Source organism: Bacillus rossius, chromosome 5 (genome assembly GCF_032445375.1).
Source record: "Bacillus rossius redtenbacheri isolate Brsri chromosome 5, Brsri_v3, whole genome shotgun sequence".
Taxonomy (NCBI): domain Eukaryota; kingdom Metazoa; phylum Arthropoda; class Insecta; order Phasmatodea; family Bacillidae; genus Bacillus; species Bacillus rossius.
The window spans coordinates 27,804,159-27,821,071 of record NC_086333.1 but is presented as its reverse complement, the minus strand read 5'-3'; the positions used below and the strand labels follow the sequence as shown (position 1 = coordinate 27,821,071).

At 40.7% G+C, this 16,913-nt stretch overlaps 1 protein-coding gene across 1 annotated transcript in view; it reads right to left on the bottom strand.

Moving 5' to 3' along the window:
* The window catches only part of LOC134532347 (hemolymph lipopolysaccharide-binding protein-like), a 51,468-nt gene that overhangs the window by 8,579 nt on the left and 25,976 nt on the right, over positions 1-16,913 (bottom strand). Inside the window, exons 3-4 of the mRNA XM_063368773.1 lie at positions 6,427-6,559; positions 1,430-1,699 (exon numbers count right to left, since the gene is read on the bottom strand). Coding sequence (XP_063224843.1) covers positions 1,430-1,699; positions 6,427-6,559 — 403 coding nt within the window. The remainder of the gene's footprint in view (positions 1-1,429; positions 1,700-6,426; positions 6,560-16,913) is intronic.

Sequence of the window (16,913 nt, the reverse complement as noted above, 5' to 3'; positions counted from 1 at the left end):
ATATAAGCTCCTGTATGAGCTTGTCTCGGGTCAGTATCGGCAGTGTCGTTGAATGAAAACAGTAGATTGTAAGTGCATGCACGATATGGCCGTGCCTTTATTTAGCCATTTTACATAGCCCGTAGATTTCTTAACATAACTCGCCATAGCCATTGGCTGTAAATTCTTGTGCCCCGCCGATCTGCCTGCTGTTTGGTTGTGTGGCTTGCATTGCCACTTGTTCGTCTTTCCTTTATAGCATTTCATGCTTTTAACGTAATGCGTCCGCGCTTGTATAGGACGCCTAGTTTTTCTGTTGGGCAGTGATGTTGGGCAGTATTGTTAAATTTGTTTTCCTAGTTCTTCTGCCCTGTAATGTTATCGTATCATATGCAGTGCGCCCTATACCACATACGGGCTAGTTTAAGACACACTCCGCCCGCACCGAACCACCATCCCTGTTGTCGACGCGTCGTCAAACTCTATGTAACTTGTAATTAGTTTAAGGTATTTCGCCAGCATTGCATGCTACAGTAATTGTACCTTGATTTAGAGCATGCGTGTTTTCTTGTTGCTAAATGTTTATTTCATGTTGACTGGGCTTGGGGCTTGAGCCATATACTCATGCCTCAATACTTGTGAATGTTTTCGCATCAAAAATTAGGGCCCTATATTTATTTGTACGCCCTCAATTGGGCAGGCCCTAGCCGTCTTTTCGTCTGAACGTCGTTTGTATATTTGCCATTTGTTACCTGAGATTTGTGTCATCATGTTGCCTCCAGGTAGCCTGGAGTAGACTAGTAGCAGAAACCATATGTGAGAGACAGTTGCAGCAGGACCGATGATCAATATTACATTAATATACAGTAAGTAATCAGCTGAACCCTTGTAGCACATTCCACCTGGCATTGCTGAAATCCACGACACCCAAGTAGAAGTCGTAGTCACCGAAAGTATGTGTGGCATCCCTATTCGACACAGCAAAGGTTGGGAGCTCGAGCAAATCCTCCATGGCGACACTCACCAACTCGCAGAAGAATACAGATCGAAACTGTAATTCATTTCCTACAGTTTTAAAATCGTAAAGACACACTTCGCCCCACATAAACATTCTCCCCTGTAGCACATAGCTGGTGATCCCAACCAATGGCCTCATTAACAAACTAACTTGAATAACTCCCATCTATATTACAAGTTTACACAATATTCCACGAGAGCCATATTGCTTGCCCTCTCTCAATTTTTTCGTGCCAACGCACGAATTTACAGCAACAGAAGACTCAAATCTCCACTCGCAACATTTGTGATGGATTATAGATGAGGCACATTTCCAAAGAATTTCGTTTTTAAGTTTGTAATTAGATATAAATTTAGGTCATGTATTTTGTGATCACCTCGGAAGCCTGTTGCAACAGAGATTGCCACCAGTGGTTATGTTGAAGATACTTACCGAATATCGTTATGTACTGTCCTTCCTTGTACATATCGTGAAAGCCAAGGTACGCGCAATCGTTCCTCCAACCTTCTTGTATCTTGGGATACATCTGGTAGATCCTGTGAAGAACCTTGAGCTCTTGTTCTGAGTTTACGATGGCGAGGTGGGCGCCCTCTTCGCTGCACGTCTGCCGAGCCTCGAGCCATGGCTTGGTGTAGGTGTGCAGCTTGTAGTAGCCCAAGCCGGGCACCAGCTCATAGCCTGGAACCGCTCGTACTGGCGGGGCTGCAGACAGAAAGGGGACAGAATGCCTGGACTCATTACTGTAGTCTCTTTGACAGGTGAAAGGATTAGGTAGGCTGTGCACTGTGCCGAGCCTCGAACCAAGGCGTAGTGTCAGTGTGCAGCTTGTAGTAGCTTAAGCCGGGCACCAGCTCATAGCTTGGCACCGTCGTACCAGTGGGCCTGCAAAAAGAAACAGGGACTCATTACTGTAGTCACTTGGACAGGTTCAAGGCTGTACACTGTGCTGAGTCTCGAGCCATGGCTTGGTGTAGGTGTGCGGCTTGTAGTAGCCCAATATAGGCACTAGCTCGTATCCTGGCGACGCTAGCACTGGTGGGGCTGCAGACAGAACAGGGACAGACTGCCTGGACTCACATGGAGTGAAGCAAGAAAGTATATTAGGCGACATCAGTGTTGGCTCTGTTGTTAGACTCTCATTAGAGCTATATTCACCCAAAAGACCCTAGCTTACACCAGCAGCATAGGCTCTTGTGGGGTGGTGGAAAGTGGGGGCCCAGCCCCCTTTGAATCAGAGCTCCTCTCTGAGGGGGTTCACATGCGCTTGCAGAATCATAACTGTAAAATGGGAACGATAAACAATATCACATGGGCCGTCTCTGGGAATAATAGAGATTTTAGCCCATGGCCTACGCCTTGTGCTTCCCCCATTATACATGAGAATCGCAGAATTTCCTATTGTCAATTGTATCTTGTTACGCCCCTCGTGCCTCAAAGTTGAATTATTTTAAATTAATTAAAAAAAGAGCCGTGGAAACTGCTGGGTAAGAAAAATGAGACAATTAAGTTATTGACCAGAGGTGGCACGAGGTGGAGAACAAGATAATTTGGAACTCCCTGACACAAGCAACTGGGGAGCTGGTGGATCTTTTAAGGGAACAAGGTATATCATAAATAAATTAACACTACACAAGTAGCTTGGTCTATAGGTTCCCTGTTTTATTATTAAGGAATTTTGTGTTCGTATTATTCAAACCTGACAATAAAATTCTTAGTAAATAACAAAGTTAAAAGGGGGCGCCCCAGGAGTAATTAAAACAGTACATGTTACACCTTAGCAAAAATTATTACATAATTAAAATTTAAAAATTGCACCAAATTTGAATGTCCCAACAATTACATCGCTGATTAGTTTTGTTGATTCTACATATTCTTGAGGAAAGCACTGTTCGCTGGTAGGCTATTCATTTGATTTATGTAGTTCGTAGCTAGAAAGTGGGGGGGGGGGGGTGATGTTGATTTCACATTACCACCCGGGTCTTCAAAAAATAACGTCGGGTCGCGGAAACCTCTCTTCTAACGTGACCCGCAGTGGAGGTGCAGGACCACGAGCTGGGAGCGATTTCTCTCTCCAGCACTTCGACCCTGTCTGAAACCCAAATCAAATTCAAAACGAATTAGACTTGCTTCCAGACAGTCCTATACCGTCGGCGCAAAAGGCCAACAAACGGGAAAGGGGGGGGGGGGAAAAGAAAAAAAATTACTCACCAACCAGGGTGTAGAGTTCGGAGCTCACTAGGTGTCTCGCGCCATCAGGATGCCGCGGACCGAGAAATCAGGATGCGCGGACGAAACCGGAATTTTTAGAATTAAATAAGAAGAAATAAAAATTTAACTACGCATGACTTTTCTAAAAACTACCTCTGCCTGGCTACTGTACAAACGGGATCACATCCCTTAAGCAAACTGACTACATTCTCGTGCACGCGAAAATCACCGTTCCCACAAAAAGCCTCTTAGCGCAGAGGACGTAGGTGAGACGAGGTCAGTAGCCGAGGTCAGAGGGCTGAGTGCCCCGCAATCGGCCAAAACCCCTAATTAAATCGGGCGGTAAGGCCCCGGGTCAAAGGAGGGGGTAGGTTCGGTTCTAAGCCGAAAATTTCCGAAGGAGTCCGAGGCGGTCGTGGCAACAACACGACATGCGCGCTCTCTATCGGACCGAAACGAAAACAAAGAACAATCGACTTCTCCGGGCCGCGAGAGGAAAGCATAGTGCCTTATGGCACCGCGACGCTGCCTTCTAGCGGCGTAAGGGGGAACTACTTGAGGTGGTGAGCAGACTTGCCACCAGGTGTCATGAGGGTAAGCTCTGCACGCTGGCGACCAGGCCCGCGGTTACTTTTTTTTTGCCGCTAGATGTCAGGGATGTGTCTGTCGGACCCGGGAGAAGGTTTTTGCATCAGGTCATCGTCCCGTCCGGTCACTGCTCTTAGCTTAATTTCTCAGAACTAAAGTGAGGAGGAGAGAGAGGAAGGGGGGGCAGAAATAGCCACTAAGGTGGGAACGCAGCTCCACTGGAGACTGCTTCGTGACGAGACATGCTTTTCTCAGCAGGCCTCTACAAGGTAGCAGCTTGCAGCCCAGGAGCTGCTCAAAGCAGTTTTGGTCATGCAGGGAATTAAAATTACAAACTCGGGACGTGACTGCAGGCGAGAGATATTTCAACCGGGCTGACCATGTCCACATTAGACAGCAAAATATCAGATTGGCCCCCTGGGAAGGGGCTTCGGTCCACTGGCACCAAGTTTAAATCGGTGGCGTACACCGGCCTAACAAAAAGTAAATCACCCCCATTAACCACCAAACAAATTAAAAAAATGGAAACCCCAAAAAAAAATTTAAAATTATAGAATAAATTAAAAAAGTGACGAAATGCCTAATTTCCGGCACAATCTTTCTAAATAGGAAGCTACAATTCAAATTTTGAAACATCAAAATTTTGGCCACTAATTTTGAAAAATACGTTTAAAACTGTGGAATTCTGTGTATAATGCATTTTCTTTGTGAAATTTTAATGTAAGCGGTAAATAAAATGTTCTAAGTTATTAGTTGTACTGCATTGTAAAATATTATACCTTTCTTGTTATTCCTTGACCACTGGTTCACTTCCTTGGTGAATAGGGTAAGGCAAATAAAAGTATGCACACATAAATATGTGTAGAATAGAATTCAGAGGGCTGGCAAAGCAGAAACTTCCATGTACGCTGTTATTTTTAGTGACAGAGAAGCCCACATGGCTCTCTGCTAGCATTCATAATATTACATGTTGTTGGTTTGGTTTTTTTTTTTTTTTTGGATAGCTTCATCCATTGCTTTATACATACATATGGATGCAAGTTCACTCTCTCCTGCCTATGCCTATGAATTGGTTAAAAGTTAAAGCTGGTTTTAGGTTCACTTTGTTTCAGTTAGAGCATCTTTGAAACCTACTGTCAATGTTTTCAAACAGCATCATGACCTCCCACCCACAAGAAATTACATATTTTTCTTCTTTTAGATAAGGTGAATGTGTCTGCTTCGACATGAAAACCAGATATTTAAGTTCAAGGGTTTCTGTAAACTGGGGTGAATAGAGACTGAAGTGTGTATCGGGAAATTATGCATGGAAAAGGGTTTCAAAAATTCATAGTTTCAGTACTTGAGTCAAAAAAATTATGCTATTATATTTCTAATTTATTACTTACTACATTTTAATGTTGGTACACCTGGAAATCAGGTCAGCTGTTTTCATAAAAATAAATTTACTAAAAAAATATCAGTACATGATAAAACATGGTCATGAATGTGTTGTAAATGTTTAAAATTTATATTGTTCCTTTTTTAATTTGAGATACCTTAAAAGTATTTTTAATTATTTTGTTAATTAATAATCTGGGAAGTTTTTGTTAATTATTGTCAGTTTCACTTTTAATTTTATTGAATAGGAACATCCGTAGTGTGTTTCCATATTTCCAGTGATTTGAGTGAAAGTTTAATCATTGGAGATGATTTGACTCATATTTCGCCAGCTGTGATAGATTTTAGTGACTGAAACAACAATGGATTTATATCTTTGCCATCCAACTCCACTCACTTTACTGAACCATATGTGTAGCCCTGTTTAGAACACTGAAAGCTACATGAAGGAAGATTTTGAAGAAATGCAGATCGGGCAATTATTAAAAAGTTATTTTGTTGACTGTTGAAAAAAGTCTTTAAACTTTAACATATATTCATGTTTCAAAAATACATGATTTCATCCTGTGAATGTGAAGAACATGTTTTTGAAATGTTGCCAGTCTCCACAATGCACATTGAATGAAAGTGTTATCATGCAAAATGGCCGAATCGTGCTAAGTAGTATTATCATGTAAGACTTTATTCTGGATGTGGCTGGGTCTTCACGCATGCAAGAATTGCCATTTAACCTCTATGTGTCATGTAAAACCTTGTAAACACCATGTCCTTGCACACAATTTTGCGCTAAGGTCGTGTTTTTCTCTTATCGGTAAACAAAACATCGACAATTTGTTGGAAAATTTCTCTTTGGTTAGTAGGTAACTGGCCAATTTATCAATAATGATAAGCGATATAAGCATGGGGTTAGGAATTGCCAGGAGAAGGCATGAAACGTAGGTGAAGTCACTTTATATCCTCACCATCGTATTGTATACACCCAAAACATTGCGGAAATGGTGCTTGACCACGTCTGATGATGGTTGGTAAGTAGGAATTAGACTCTCCATTGTTTAAAAACAGTAACTTTCATAAAAAAAGAAGTATTTAATACTGTTTCCACACTGCAAACACTACACTTCAGCCAATGTTTTGGGCGTTTAATCATATGGCGCAACAATTGGCTGAAGGGAAAAAACATAGCTTCATGCAGTTGGCATGTAATCATGCAGACATGACCACCCCCTGGATATAAGGATAAACATTAACCATACCTGTCACTGAGGCCACTATTCCAATTATTTCCCGTTCTTCGCATTTCTTGACTGTCTGTTTGATGTCCACTTCCCATAATCCAGTCTCCAATGTTGCATTGCCTGAGGGATTATTTTCATGATTCAGCTGCACCTGTGATATACACAAATTAAATGAACTTGTGTCTAATTTTTAGTTCTGTGTATGTTCGGTGTAGATGTGTTGGATTCTTTCTTTCCATGTATAAAAATTCAAATTTTTACCAATGACACAAGATTATGCGAATATAATGTTACTAATATAAAGTCAAATTCAATTTAATTTTTATATTCAAATAAAAAAGCTACCTATGGTAGAAAAAAAATATTTGTATACTTAAAGTGCTTAAAGTTTTGTACGTAATTGCCTGTTTGTCTTTTTTCCACTTTGATGCCATATTCCATATTTTGTGTAATGTCATCAACTGTATTTGCTTTGCGCTCATTTGACAGAAACAAATATTTTTGTATTTGCTATAGCTATATGTTTTTTATACAATTCTTTATAAATATGAAATCGCTACACCCAATCAGTAATCGTACCTACCTTTCTACGCCCTGAGTTATATCTTTATATATATATATTTCTTATGTGCGTGTGTAGGCCTATGTCACTGAACTCCTCCTAGACGGCTGGACCGATTTTGATGAAATTTTGTGTGTGAGTTCACGGGGATTCGAGGATGGTTTAGATTCACAATTTGATATTTTATCTCGATTCTGAGTTAAGAAAAACTAAAAAAAAACACGCTTTAAAAGCGAAAATTGCAACGCATTATTAGAAGCCATTAAGTTTTGCTATTGTAAGGAACTAAGTAGAGAGTACGAAATAAATAAAGATCCTGACAGTTTATAGCGTCGCCATATTTGTTTCAATTTTCAATACCCTTTTTGTATATTACAATTTAAATTGCAGAAAAAAAATCATGTTTCATAGCCACACAAATAGTGAGGATGGTTTAGATTCACAATTGGATATTTCATCTCGATTCTGAGTTAATAAAAACTAAAAAAACACGCTTTAAAAGCAAAAATTGCAACGCATTATTAGAAGCCATTAAGTTTTGCTATTGTAAGGAACTAAGTAGAGAGTAAGAAAAAAATAAAGATCCTGACAGTTTATAGTGTCGCCATATTTGTTTCAATTTTCAATACCCTTTTTGTATATTACAAATTAAATTTCAGAAAAAAATCATGTTTCATAGCCACACAAATAGTGAGTGTGTGTCATTTCTCTATGTCCACGAGGTCTCACCGCGTCAATTTTCTCCTTGGAGCTAACCCGTCCGCTTGATTAAATAAACAGCTTTTATCGTTGAATGATTTCATGATTTATTTAATGAAAATATGCTCTCATAAAAAAATTAGTTAGATAGACATTCAATAGGTGTCTCTCTCTCTGAAATGTATGTAGCTTGCTCGCGGGTCAGTAATGCAGACAATCTTTACATTCTAGCTCGAGACGGAAAAAACAGTAAATGTGGTTTGCAAAGACATTTTATGAAGTGTTTTCCCGTCATTACATTTGAAAGTAAAAACATATTTACTCAAAATTTAGGTAGTAACATATTTTTATTGCAAAGACTAAAATAGAGGTGAGAAAAATTAACAGAGAAATGTCGGTGGTCGTCTCTCGGGGCGTGCGCATCTCTCTCGCGGGCTGTTGGCTGGGAGTTCCCTGCGACCTATTGGGTAACCGAAGGCTGGCAGTGCGTGTTGGTTTTGTGTGCGTGCTGGGGGCGGCCTAGCAGCGCCAACTGCTACCGACCGCGTCCCGCGGGTGGCGGATACGGGAGCCCAGCCCGAGAGTTGCAATCTCGCTGGGGTGGCTGTGAATAACCAATAGCAGTCCGCGGACCAATGGCCGGCCTGCGGAGTCGTTATTACGGCTGTCGGTGTGAAAGGTAGCCTGAATGTAGCTCGGCGCGCGGCAGGAAGCAGCTTCGTCGGCGAAGGCACCGCAGGGGAGCTCGATGTGCCATAGTAGCGAAGTGTAGACGAACTGCGGGCTGGAACTTGCGGAGCTGTGAACTGCTGCGCGCGCAACGGAATCGAAATGCATCGGAACTCTGAAGGAAGACATCAGGGACCTTCAGCTGGGGCTGCTGTAGGTGTGGCAGCAGTAGCCTCGAGCGGCGCGACCTTCAACCGTCTCGGGGATTTTGGGTGGCGAGGTTGGTTCCCTCCCCCCACCCTGGCTTGAAAAGTACTGCTGTTGACCTGAAGAAGGAAGATGAAGATGGCGCAACGTCAGGCTGCCTTTCGCACCGAGAGCCAGCAGTTCGAGCCGGTTTACTGGCTCGTCTGCCCGCTTCTGTCTTAACTGTGGCTGCCTGGGCAGCTGTGGCTGGGCTGACGTGAAGTCGCCCGCCCCTGGGGGCGCATGCGCCCCTGGCTAATAATAACCCAGGAGCTCCCAACTTTAAATGCGGGCCGCAAGGCCCAAGCACCCAACTCCACCAAGGTTGATTTTCAGCCCCTCCAACTCTTCTTACCTGGACCCTTCTTCCTCTTGTCCAGTAGTTACCTGCTTGCTTAATGCATGTTAATTGATCCCCGCATGAACCGGCCCAGGGTTTTCCCTGTGTCTATGCAGGTTTTACCTGGGCCACACTTAGCTAGCTTTTAAGCTAGGCGACCAATGGGGCGTCAGTCATGGCGCCAATTGCAGCCATGGCTGGCCAATAAACCCCAATAAGCACATGATGCACGCGCCCTTGTCCTGCATGGTTAAAAACCCGCATGGTAGAGTGTATAGGCTTCGGCCTGAGACACACTTAGGTCCTCCCCTAACCTGGACCCTCCCCTACACACTTAGAATTAACTTAGGCTAGGAAAAAAAAAAAAAAAAAAAAATAACAGAGAAATGTTGTTTACTACAACTGTATCAACTGTTATGTTATAATGTTTAAATTTCTAAATGGTACAAGCTATGCATGCTTATTTTCATAAACTGCATGGATGCGAACATGTAAGAATAATCTATCTATCTTACTATAATAAAACAGTACTTTTTCTGTCTGTCTTAGAGGTGGGTTGGGACAGCAATTTTCGGTATCAGTCCCAACCTGATACTGATACAGTAATGTACCTAGGTACAAGTCTCTGATACTTCTGTATCAGACGGTCCCAGGAGGCAACAAAGCTCCGCGTACGCAGACCGTGCGACCAGAAGGAGAATCTGATACATTATTTATCACGCCCGGTAATTCTCTACCTCTGATACTCTCACGACCGCCTGATACAACCAGTATCAATAAGTTCAACATTCACTGCAGTTCGTCCTGGCCGTGTATCACCATGTTGCGGGCTGTCATGCTTTGTAGTTAGTATCATTATAGTGAAATAAGGAATTGATAAGTGCACGAAAAAGACTTCATTTGTGTGGAATTTTTTCACGGAAAATAATGAGTTTCCTAATTGTAATTTGTGTAAACAAAAACTGAGTTATAAATCATCGACTAATCTGAAGAAACATTTGAAACGTAAACATTGATATAGTATGCTCACTAATATACCTATCTGTTTTTTATTTTTTATTTTTGATAAAATCGTGCATTTTTAATGTATAAAAACACTAGTTACTAATTGTTTTCGAAAAAAGAAAGTCCATATGTTGATTACATCTGTTATTAGTGTCAACTGAGAATTTATTTGCATTTTCATAGCTGTTAGGTGCACAAATATAAATATTATATCTTGTATTAATGTACTTTTTAATATTAAATTTTCATTAGTTTTATTATTGAACGAGACGGTGCACGCACTGCGCACTGAGCGTACTTTGAAGTAGGAGAATAAACAAAACGACTTGTAACGAGGGCTGCCACTCTGATATTCATGAAAAACCTAGATAACCTACAAAAAAACCCAGACACATGGGTAAAAAACCCAGATGCGTCTAAAATGCTATCGTTGAAAATGTTTGCGTACTAATTCAAAAATATAAACATAACTGGTTTTAATATAAAACAATTAATTACCTTACAAGACTGAAAACGCTTAAATACAACCAATACAAGAAAATTACACTGCAGCAAAATGGCTGTATAAGTAATTCTTGGACCAGTACATATCATAAAAAAACCTACAAATATATACATGACAAAACAAACACCATCACTGCATCCTTTAAACCGGTAATTGTTTTTATAAAACTGCATCATGTACGTTAGTCTTTATTCAGAGTCTGATTCTACAAGATTGGTTTGAAGGTTAATTGTTGCATTGGTTTTGTGTTCTGCAAGCCTCTTTGAAGAATGTGTCTAATTTAATATTCGACTTAGCTTCTTGAAAACTAGTTTTGTGTTTATATGTATTTTTGTGTGTGAAACACATAGACTTGTTTGCATTTATCAAACAGATATTGCAACAGATACAGTAGCTACTACCTTTATTATTGTTTTAGGTATAAAAATAATTAAAATTATAAAAAACCTAGAATTGTTGGAATTCATTATTTAAAAACCCAGAAACCCAAACACCATTGGAAAAACCCAGATCTGGGTGGAAAAACCCATGAGTGGCAGCCCTGCTTGTAACAATATCGCTTTGCGCCTCTCCTTCAAGGCTTCAACGCCTTCCCCTGCGCTTCCTCCCCTACATTCTTTCCCTTCTTTATCCCTTATTCGTCGTTCCTGCTCCCTCCCCTTTCACAAGCTCCGCCCAAGTGACCGTCATCTGCGATCGGGTACTGTATTCATTGGCCGTGGTGTTGTTCCAGCTGAATTCTGAACTGATACTAAAGTTTCTGATACTTTTCAAGTGTACTCGTTTGCCGTTCCTGATACAGGCGCGTATCAGTGCCAAAGTATCAGGTTGATACTTTTCGACCCACCTCTAGTCTGTCTGTTTGTACGCGATTTCGATGAAATTTTGTTTTGTGTGTGAGTTCACAGCAGTGATGTTAGATAGACAGTGCTTCTGTAATGGTTAGAGGTGGGTTGTTACAGCAATTTTCGGTATCTGTCCAACCGGATACTGATACAGCATTGTACCATGTTACAAGTCTCTGATACTTCTGTATCAGACGGTCCCAGGAGGCAACAAAGCCCCGCGTACGCAGACCGTGCGACCGGAAGGAGAATCTGATACATTATTTATCACGCCTGGTAATTCTCTTCCTCTGATACTCTCATGCCCGCCTGATACAACCAGTATCAATAAGTTCAACATTCACTGCAGTTCGTCCTGGCCGTATATCACCATGTTGCGGGCTGTCATGCTTTATAGTTAGTATCTTTATAGTGAAATAAGGAATGGATAAGTGCACGAAAAAGACTTCATTTGTGTGGAATTTTTTCACGGAAAATAATGAGTTTGCTAATTGTAATTTGTGTAAACAAAAACTGAGTTATAAATCATCGACTAATCTGAAGAACATTTGAAAAAACATTGATATAGTATGCTCACTAATGTACCTATCTGTTTTTTTATTTTTTATTTTTGATAAAATCGTGAATTTTTAATGTATAAAAACACTAGTTACTAATTGTTTTCGAAAAAAGAAAGTCCATATGTTGATTACATCTGTTATTAGTGTCAACTGAGAATTTATTTGCATTTTCATAGCTGCTAGGTGCACAAATATAAATATTATATCTTGTATTAATGTACTTTTTAATATTAAAATTTCATTAGTTTTATTATTGAACGAGATGGTGCACGCACTGCGCACTGAGCGTACTTTGAAGTAGGACAATAAACAAAACGACTTGTAACCAGGGCTGCCTCTCTGATATTCATGAAAAACCTAGATAACCTACAAAAAACCCCAGACACATGGGTAAAAAACCCAGATGCGTCTAAAATGCTATCGTTGAAAATGTTTGCGTACTAATTCAAAAATATAAACATAACTGGTTTTAATATAAAACAATTAATTACCTTACAAGACTGAAAACGGTTAAATACAACCAATAAAAGAAAATTACACTGCAGCCAAATGGCTGTATAAGTAATTCTTGGACCAGCACATATCATAAAAAAACATACAAATATATACATGACAAAACAAACACCATCACTGCATTCTTTAAACCGGTAATTGTTTTTATAAAACTGCATCATGTACGTTAGTCTTTATTCAGAGTCTGATTCTACAAGATTGGTTTGAAGGTAAATTGTTGCATTGGTTTTATGTTCTGCAAGCCTCTTTGAAGAATGTGTCTAATTTAATATTCGACTTAGCTTCTTGAAAACTAGTTTTTTGTTTATATGTATTTTTGTGTGTGAAACACATAGACTTGTTTGCATTTATCAAACAGATATTGCAACAGATACAGTAGCTACTACCTTTATTATTGTTTTAGGTATAAAAATAATTAAAATTATATAAAACCTAGAATTGTTGGAATTCATTATTTAAAAACCCAGAAACCCAAACACCATTGGAAAAACCCAGATCTGGGTGGAAAAACCCATGAGTGGCAGCCCTGCTTGTAACAATATCGCTTTGCGCCTCTCCTTCAAGGCTTCAACGCCTTCCCCTGCGCTTCCTCCCCTACATTCTTTCCCTTCTTTATCCCTTATTCGTCGTTCCTGCTCCCTCCCCTTTCACAAGCTCGGCCCAAGTGACCGTCATCTGCGATCGGGTACTGCGCTCATTGGCCGTGGTGTTGTTCCAGCTGAATTCTGAACTGATACTAAAGTTTCTGATACTTTTCAAGTGTACTCGTTTGCCGTTCCTGATACAGGCGCGTATCAGTGCCAAAGTATCAGGTTGATACTTTTCGACCCACCTCTAGTCTGTCTGTTTGTACGCGATTTCGATGAAATTTTGTTTTGTGTGTGAGTTCACAGCAGTGATGTTAGATAGACAGTGCTTCTGTAATGGTTAGAGGTGGGTTGTTACAGCAATTTTCGGTATCTGTCCAACCGGATACTGATACAGCATTGTACCATGTTACAAGTCTCTGATACTTCTGTATCAGACGGTCCCAGGAGGCAACAAAGCCCCGCGTACGCAGACCGTGCGACCGGAAGGAGAATCTGATACATTATTTATCACGCCTGGTAATTCTCTTCCTCTGATACTCTCATGCCCGCCTGATACAACCAGTATCAATAAGTTCAACATTCACTGCAGTTCGTCCTGGCCGTATATCACCATGTTGCGGGCTGTCATGCTTTATAGTTAGTATCTTTATAGTGAAATAAGGAATGGATAAGTGCACGAAAAAGACTTCATTTGTGTGGAATTTTTTCACGGAAAATAATGAGTTTGCTAATTGTAATTTGTGTAAACAAAAACTGAGTTATAAATCATCGACTAATCTGAAGAACATTTGAAAAAACATTGATATAGTATGCTCACTAATGTACCTATCTGTTTTTTTATTTTTTATTTTTGATAAAATCGTGAATTTTTAATGTATAAAAACACTAGTTACTAATTGTTTTCGAAAAAAGAAAGTCCATATGTTGATTACATCTGTTATTAGTGTCAACTGAGAATTTATTTGCATTTTCATAGCTGCTAGGTGCACAAATATAAATATTATATCTTGTATTAATGTACTTTTTAATATTAAAATTTCATTAGTTTTATTATTGAACGAGATGGTGCACGCACTGCGCACTGAGCGTACTTTGAAGTAGGACAATAAACAAAACGACTTGTAACCAGGGCTGCCTCTCTGATATTCATGAAAAACCTAGATAACCTACAAAAAACCCCAGACACATGGGTAAAAAACCCAGATGCGTCTAAAATGCTATCGTTGAAAATGTTTGCGTACTAATTCAAAAATATAAACATAACTGGTTTTAATATAAAACAATTAATTACCTTACAAGACTGAAAACGGTTAAATACAACCAATAAAAGAAAATTACACTGCAGCCAAATGGCTGTATAAGTAATTCTTGGACCAGCACATATCATAAAAAAACATACAAATATATACATGACAAAACAAACACCATCACTGCATTCTTTAAACCGGTAATTGTTTTTATAAAACTGCATCATGTACGTTAGTCTTTATTCAGAGTCTGATTCTACAAGATTGGTTTGAAGGTAAATTGTTGCATTGGTTTTATGTTCTGCAAGCCTCTTTGAAGAATGTGTCTAATTTAATATTCGACTTAGCTTCTTGAAAACTAGTTTTTTGTTTATATGTATTTTTGTGTGTGAAACACATAGACTTGTTTGCATTTATCAAACAGATATTGCAACAGATACAGTAGCTACTACCTTTATTATTGTTTTAGGTATAAAAATAATTAAAATTATATAAAACCTAGAATTGTTGGAATTCATTATTTAAAAACCCAGAAACCCAAACACCATTGGAAAAACCCAGATCTGGGTGGAAAAACCCATGAGTGGCAGCCCTGCTTGTAACAATATCGCTTTGCGCCTCTCCTTCAAGGCTTCAACGCCTTCCCCTGCGCTTCCTCCCCTACATTCTTTCCCTTCTTTATCCCTTATTCGTCGTTCCTGCTCCCTCCCCTTTAACAAGCTCGGCCCAAGTGACCGTCATCTGCGATCGGGTACTGCGCTCATTGGCCGTGGTGTTGTTCCAGGTGAATTCTGAACTGATACTAAAGTCTCTGATACTTTTCAAGTGTACTCGTTTTCAGTTCCTGATACAGGCGCGTATCAGTGTCAAAGTATCAGGTTGATACTTTTCGACCCACCTCTAGTAATGGTACTGCGCATTCAAAATTATGGTACATTGGTAAAATATATGGTACATAAAAAAAAGTCTAAAATCAAAATTTTGAGTTTTCATTGCTCAACACATGATTGAATTTTACACTAATGATATAAAAAAACCTATAAATGGTATAAATTTATATAAATTAGCTCATGCTTTTAAAATCACAAAATAACGAACGTTTGGCACTGAAACACTGGAACAATGATTATTCACTATCATAATTAATAGAAAATATGTCTGTGACAGTTGGTGTGTTATAGTATGTAGGATGTTCCTTGGAATCAGATTCGGGATACAGGTGTTGCTGTCATCCTCTTCAACATCTCGTCAGATGGCCGGAAATTACTGCAGCAAACACCAGTTTTTTCTTTCACACACTGTCATGCTAGCACAATTCCATTAAAAGTCTCTGTTATGACGTCGTCCGACCGACGACCATCCCTAAGCCCGACCTGCACCCGCCAGTATACTCTCCCGCTAACGGAACGCACCCCTGGCCGTGGCCCACCCGAGTCGAGCGAGCCACCGAGCCGAACGGCCAAACCAGACATTATTATTATAAAGCACACTAAATCCGAGTGGACTAGAGACGAACCACACCCATTCCCCCTCAAACAATTAATTACGAATTTTGCGACCTTAAAGTCTCTTCCAGACGCAGTCATTTAGTTTTTAACGTAATGAGGTCAAGCTTGGCGCGGCAGGGGCCGACACGCCACCGGACGCCATGCCAGTTCCGCAGTTCTACTCGACTCGCGGACCGGGACGGACCTACGTCCCACGGAGAGACCACAACCATTGTCTTCATCGCAAGTAACGTCCGGTAAATATAGTCGTTTAGCATAAGCCAAACCTTTTTCTATTCACCTCTCCGTGCGTGCCCGGTCCGTTTTTTACGGTTCAGGACCTAATCCGACCGCGTAAACGTAAAGACGCCCCGCACCACACCTGGTGCGCAGGGTCGTTCTTCAGCATACGGCACGGGCCGTCTCCCGCAAACCACAGAACTTTCTTAAGGCCACGCGCCTTCGCGCGGACCACAAACCCGCAAGGGAAACTTCGCCAAGTTTAGTGGCGGTGCGTGTACCACCCAGTGGGCACGGCACCCGCGTAGAAACAATCGCTTACGGGACTGGCCGACTCCAGTCACCCACAAACTCTGTGTGCCACGTCAATTGTGCGCGCCTAATTTTCATTAAGTGTACTTTGTTAACGTAACTTTGCGCCACGTCATTTGTGCGCGCCTAATTTTCATTAAGTGTACTTTGTTAACGTAACTTTGCGCCACGTCATTTGTGCGTGCCTAATTTTCATTAAGTGTACTTTGTCAACGTAACTTTGCGCCACGTCATCTGTGTGCGCCTAATTTTCATTAAGTGTACTTTGTTAACGTAACTTTGCGCCACGTCATTTGTGCGCGCCTAATTTTCATTAAGTGTACTTTGTCAACGTAACTTTGCGCCACGTCATCTGTGTGCGCCTAATTTTCATTAAGTGTACTTTGTTAATGTAACTTTGCGCCACGTCATCTGTGCGCGCCTCTCTTGCATCAAGTGTACTTGGCCTGCATACTGTTACCCGAGAAACCAGTGCCACGAAACATTGAACATGTACCGGCCTGCACCCCGCAACGGACAAGTAGCCCTCAGGGGCATGTCTGTACTCAGTAATTGTATGGTGTGACGTCAATCCCTTGAATAAAGGCACGTCGCTACTACGGCAATCCCACGCATTCTTCTTTAACGTAAATTCCCAGGCAAGACCGCCGACGGTTCTAGCGGACCACGCTGGGGCAACGAACCA